This window comes from Cherax quadricarinatus, chromosome 51 (genome assembly GCF_038502225.1).
Source record: "Cherax quadricarinatus isolate ZL_2023a chromosome 51, ASM3850222v1, whole genome shotgun sequence".
Taxonomy (NCBI): Eukaryota; Metazoa; Arthropoda; class Malacostraca; order Decapoda; family Parastacidae; genus Cherax; species Cherax quadricarinatus.
In genome coordinates, this window is record NC_091342.1 from 4,045,949 (window position 1) to 4,052,732 (window position 6,784).

The window sequence follows — 6,784 nt, forward strand, 5'->3', positions numbered from 1 at the left end:
ACCTTTCGCCACACAGTGGCTTCATCAGTCCAGTACAAAGAAAAATGGTGAGATCAGAAGGAGTTTGAGGTACTCAGTCCCTCAGCCTGGAGTCGATATAATCAATCCATCAGTCTTTTCAAGATTGACGGACTGATTAAATCACACTCCTAATCTTCACTATTCTCCTTTCTATTGGACTGATGAAGCCACTGTGTTGCGAAACGTCTCGTCAATAAACATACCCAAGTGCTACACATGTGTCTAATTTATCAACTTATCGGTTCCCTGAACCAATGACCTACGATCCTGGTAAAGTTATTATCCCAGGATAATTCGGGAAAGTCAAGCAACGTGGATTATTTTTCCTGTTGAGATTTTTAGGTGCCCTTTTCCAGGTTACAACCCCAGACACCTGACTAGTTCCTAGGTAACAATATACTGCTGGGTGACAAAGGGTTGCGAATGCAGGGAGACTTGCCCATATGTCTCCGTTCGTCCTGGGAAACGAGTCCACGGTCTCTCCACTACGTGGGTGAGAGAGAGGCGCTCCAAGACTGGTCGTGGAGGTGGATGTAGCCTGGCGTGTATGTTCAGGAGGAGGCGTGTACACTGGAGGAGGGAGGTGAGAGGCGCTCCAGTAGAGCCTGGTGTTGCCGAGCCTTCAGTCGCAGGAGGTCGACGGAGGCTCCACGGCAGTCCAGCGGCAATCCTGTGGGCGGGGATGCTGGGGCTCCTGTGGGCGTGGTGGCGGTGGCGGTGGTGATGGGCGGGGAGTGGGCAGGGGAGGCGTCTGGGCTGGCGGAGGCGGCGGTGGAGGTGGCCATCATAGGGAGGTGGATACCCTGAGCTACACTGGAGGCAGGGTGCAGCAGGGGCAGCCCCGGAGGCAGCATGTAGTGGTGCAGGAGGGCGTGCAGGGGCGGAGGACCCTTGGGATGCAGACCTGGGGCGTGGGAAGGGTGCAGGAAAGGGTGGAGGTGGAGGGCGTGGAGAGCGTGCAGATGGAGCAGGTCGGCGGCGGAGGCGGCGACGGAATGTGGTGGCGGTGCCAGAGGCAGCGGCAGGTCGGGCATGGTGCCCAGGGGGTGGTCCACTCCCATGAAGGAGGGGCTCTCACGCCCCAGTGCCTTCTCCCTCTTCCTCCACTTGGCCCGACGGTTCTGGAACCACACCTGGGGGGGACAAGAACACAGGTTAGATTCTTCCTACCAGAACTTGCACATAAGTTAGTAGGGTTATCGAAGCCTATTCCTTGGGTAACACTCAAAATTTGCTGGGAAAATACTTTTTTGTTAGTGGGTTTAAGGTTTGAGAAGAACCTGCCTAGTATGGGCCAGTAGACCTTGTGCAGTGCTCCTCCTTTCCTATGTTCTTATGAACGCTCTGCAGGGAACATTAGTACCATCATTATTAACAGAACAGAGTGTGGTCTAAACCCACGGTGAGCCAGTGCCAAGCTCTAACCACTGGACCATGCAGACCTAATACAAGTCATCCAACGTTTCTATCACGTTATTAAAAAAATCACCTGACATGATAACAGTTTCGAGGAGAAGAAAAACACTCATGGAATACTTTAATATATTTTATTTCCTAAGCGTTTCGCCTACGTAGCAGACGTCTTCAGTCGAATAGACAAGTGTGTGACATCAGAATCGGTCCCCCGTAATTATTTTTTTAAAAGTCCTTGCTGTCTACTTAAGACAAATGGACAGGCAAAGAAGACAAATAAAAAAAGGGTTAAAAGAAGGAAGAAAGAAGGAAGAAGGAAGAAGGAAGAAAGAAGGAAGAAAGAAGGAAGAAAGAAGGAAGAAAGAAGGAAGAAAGAATGAAGAAGGAAGAAAGAAGGAAAATATAAGGAAGAAGTAAGTCTATTACCACTGAGATAACATAGTCAACAACAGTTACTGCTCCTTCTGACTGCTGACACTAACAGTCATCAGCTTCCACGACCCAACGATCACCTTCTGAGGATCTGCCACTCGCTCAACCATCTGATAATTATTCCTCAATGAAGATACTCTAACACGGACCCAGCAAGGTCGCCTGAGCGGTCTCTGAAGCTGATAGTGATTGGCAAGTCTTCCTCGAGTCATTTCTACAGCTCCGCTGATTTCCTGCCGAGACTCTGTACCGCAAGGCGGTGGCAAAACAGACACGATTGCAGTATAATGTGATTCTCTGTTGACGACATTTCGCCCATAGAGTGGGCTTTATCACGTCACAAATAGTTTGACTTAATAAAGCCCCACTGTGTGGACGATATGTGTTGATAAAAGCTCGCATTATACTGCATCTGTGTGTATTTTTTCAGTGTCTGTGTTGTATCCCACTTATCTCCAGCACAAGGTGGTACTGGAGTGGCAATAGGTACCACTAGGGGTGATCTAGGTGGTACTAGAGGTAGCAGTTAACGCCAGAGAGGCATTATAAGCACTTAGTAGCATTCCATGGCCCCAGAGAGCCTGTAAGTAGCACCAGAAGGGCAATATGTGGCACTGGAGTAGCAACGGATGGCGGTAGATGGCAGCAGGAAGAGAGGAGACACAGTGTAACCAAAGCCAAGGAAGAAGAGGAAAGATAAACAAACAAGGAGTGTAAATTAAGATGCCTCACGTCAAATTAGAGTCAGAGACGACCCTCTCGGGAGTGACTGTAGACGGTAACTGGCGTCTCTTCTCCTGTCTGGCGATCCTTTATTTGTTTAATGTACAGCTTTCTTCCATCTGGCGATCAAATGCCCAGGTAATCTACACCCCTTTCTCTGACTAACGTTCCTCCGCTCGTCTTCTCCATCCTTCGTCAGTCTGGCGATCGTCCGCCAGACTGCTCCACCCCCACCTCAGCCTCCCCGAACGTCTGTTGACGTCAGGGGTTGTGTACGTCTTGCAGCAACACATTAATCCCACATTAATTGAGCTAACGACTTTATAATTGCCGCCAGCAGCAGCCTCCCTTGTTGTCTCAAGGCGTAGGGCGTCAGCGGCAGCCCCGCATGTGGCACCCAGTGTCACGCATGTGGCACTCAGTGTCACGCATAAGGCACTTCAATGTCACATCCCTGACACCACCGCAGCCATAACCCACCACCCAAATGTTTTCGATAAACTGCAAGGTGGATAAGAGCCAGAAATAATAAAAGGAAAAAACTCACGAAGAATATATATATATATATATATATATATATATATATATATATATATATATATATATATATATATATATATATATATATATATATATATATATATATATATATTATATATATATATATATATGTAGTAAGAAGACTAAGATGTAGATGTGGCCTAGAGTGAACGTGAACGTGAACGTGAACGACTTAAGAAGTGAGTTACGACGCATCTTAGATCACAAATAGAAGAAACACTGGTAGTGTTGTAACCTCAATTAAAACCAAAATAAACATCAAGGTCAGCTCAGTAGACACAGTTGCATCTAATGTAACATTTGATTTTGCTGTTGTAAATACAGACATGAAGAAAAAACACACACAAAAACACCATGAAAAACAAGATGCTGATTAAACTGAGTTCACTTAGGGTAGTTTTTTTTTTGCGTTTTTTTTAACCCTTTTAGAGAGAGGCAGCTGAAGGTTACAACTGCGTCTAGAGCAGCTACTGCTGTAGCAACTGTGTCTACAATAGCTACTGCTGCAGCAACTGCGTCTACAATAGCTACTGCTGTAGCAACTGCGTCTACAATAGCTACTGCTGCAGCAACTGCGTCTACAATAGGTACTGCTGTAGCAACTGCGTCTACAATAGCTACTGCTGTAGCAACTGCGTCTACAACAGCTATTGCTGTAGCAACTGCGTCTACAATAGCTACTGCTGTAGCAACTGCGTCTACAATAGCTACTGCTGCAGCAACTGCGTCTACAATAGGTACAGCTGTAGCAACTGCGTCTACAACAGCTACTGCTGTAGCAACTGCGTCTACAATAGGTACAGCTGTAGCAACTGCGTCTACAACAGCTACTGCTGTAGCAACTGCGTCTACAATAGCTACTGCTGTAGCAACTGCGTCTACAACAGCTACTGCTGTAGCAACAGCGGCTGTGGCAATGACTAGTGTTAGAAAGTTGGAGGATAGGAGGACGATGAGGCGAACAGAGTAGCAGAGGATAGGGACAGACGAGGGGAAAATTGGGAGAAAAAGTTGGAGGCAGAAATAGGGAGACGGAGGGCGTAGGGTAAGAGACAGATATGAAGGAGGAAGAAAGAATGAGGGAGAACAGGGAGAAAGTCTCTGTAAAGGGGACTGAAGTGGGAAGGAGAGAGAGAGAGAGAGAGAGAGAGAGAGAGAGAGAGAGAGAGAGAGAGAGAGAGAGAGAGAGAGAGAGAGCGAGAGAGAAATGAACTGGTATATCGTGAATTTGAGCAACAGTTGTTGAGGCTCTCCCCCCTCCTCTCTCTCTCTCTCTCTCTCTCTCTCTCTCTCTCTATTAGAGAGTAGGGATGAAAGATCTTAACACTAACAAGAAAGCCAATTAGTAAGATCCTCAGAGATGATCCTGATCCTACGTACCTACTGCCTCACCTGTGTTTTACGAACCTAATGCCTCACCTGAATCTTACGTACCTGCTGCCTCACTTAATTTTTGCTTGCATAACGGGAGAGTTGTTCAACACCTACTACCACCACCACCATCACCACAACCACTAACATCACCACAACCACCATCACCACAACCACTAACATCACCACCACCACCACCATCACCACCACCATCACCACAACCACTAACATCATCACCACCACCATCACCACAACCACTACCATCACCACCACCACCATCACCACAACCACTAACATCACCACCACCACCATCACCACAACCACTAACATCATCATCACCACCACCATCACCACCACCTCCACCATCACCACAACCACTAACATCACCACCACCACCATCACCACAACCACTAACATCATCATCACCACCACCATCACCACCACCACCACCACCATCACCACAACCACTAACATCACCACCACCACCATCACCACAACCACTAACATCACCACCACCACCATCACCACAACCACTAACATCACCACCACCACCATCACCAAAACCACTAACATCACCACCACCACCATCACCACCACTAACATCACCACCACCACCATCACCACTAACACCACCACCACCATCACCACCACCACCACCACCATCACCACCACCACCACCACCATCACCACCACCACTAACACCACCACCATCACCACCACCACCACCACCACCATCACCACCACCACTACCACCACCACCACCACCACTACCACCACCACTACCACCACCACCACCACCATCACCACCACCATCACCACCACCACTACCACCACCACCACCACCATCACCACCACCATCACCACCACCACTAACACCACCACCACCACCACCAACAACAACAACATTTACATAAACAATAATAAGCATCAAACACATCCGTAACTCCAATAACAACATCTAACAAAAAACACAGGACAGAGTTGACCTGATAAAAAATAATATTGAAGCCAAAGAGACTGTGAACCGAGGTCAATATTAATATCTAGCTCCTGTATCCTATGACATAGTATTGTCTGGCATGTTTGAGAAAAGAGAGTGGCGTTCCCCCCCTTTTTTTCCCCACAAACTATCCTTACCTATCCTTCTTCCACCAGCTTACCAAACCTCCGGTTAAGGAACCTGGAGTGGCCTCCCAGAGGGTGCCAAGTGCCAAAGAATGGCAGCCACCCTGAGAAACCAGTCTGGTCACGCCCGTTACGACCAGACTGTGAGCTGACTCAGTCTTGTGAGAGTGAACACTAAGAGGCAAACCTCTCTCTTCCCTGTCTACCTTTGTAAGGGAAGTGAACACTGGCGCCTTCACTGAGAACACCTTCACTGAGCGCCTTTCGGTCCTTGGATAAAAAGATGGAAACATTTCGCTTGGCAGTGGCTTCCTCAGATAAGTACAGAGGAGAATAGTTGAAGATTGAGGTAATCAGTCCATCCGCTTGGAGTCGATGTACTCAGTCCATCAGTCAGAGTAGATGGATTGAGTACATCATCATTCCAGGTATATCTGAAGTGATCGAGGTCCAAGGACCAAACTGTGTTCAGTAAAAACGTCCAAAGTTAATATATTCCTAAGCATTTCCCTCAAGAAGTTGGACGCTGTTATACGAATGTTTACCGCTTACAGCACATTCCTGATTAAGTCGGACAATAGTGCGTACTGCTGGAACAAGTTATACCACTGGAAGAAGATATAGCCCTGGAACAAGTTATACCACTGGAAGAAGATATAGCCCTGGAACAAGTTATACCACTGGAAGAAGATATAGCCCTGGAACAAGTTATACCACTGGAAGAAGATATAGCCCTGGAACAAGTTATACCACTGGAAGAAGATATAGCCCTGGAACAAGTTATACCACTGGAAGAAGATATAGCCCTGGAACAAGTTATACCACTGGAAGAAGATATAGCCCTGGAACAAGTTATACCACTGGAAGAAGATATAGCCCTGGAACAAGTTATACCACTGGAAGAAACTCTCCCGTGAGACAAAATCGTCCCAATGATCGTAACAGTACAGACTTCCCAAGTTACTGCACTTCGTGAAGTCTACCTATCCAGCTTCCTTTACCTTCCTCTTCTTCCCCCTCTTCCCTTTACCCTCCAATTCCTTCCCGCATCCCTCCACTGCCCCTCCAGGTTGCGCCCCTTCCCTCTCACCCCCTCCTATATAACAGGGGTAATCTGGAGCGGGTATTCAGAAGGGGC

The 6,784-nt window shown here is 47.5% G+C and overlaps 1 protein-coding gene across 1 annotated transcript in view; it reads right to left on the reverse strand.

Moving 5' to 3' along the window:
- Positions 1-432: 432 nt before the first annotated feature.
- Positions 433-6,784, reverse strand: part of LOC128694728 (aristaless-related homeobox protein-like) — a 38,352-nt gene continuing 32,000 nt past the window's right edge. The window contains exon 4 of the mRNA XM_070095618.1: positions 433-1,154. Coding sequence (XP_069951719.1) covers positions 573-1,154 — 582 coding nt within the window. The 3' untranslated portion in view covers positions 433-572. The remainder of the gene's footprint in view (positions 1,155-6,784) is intronic.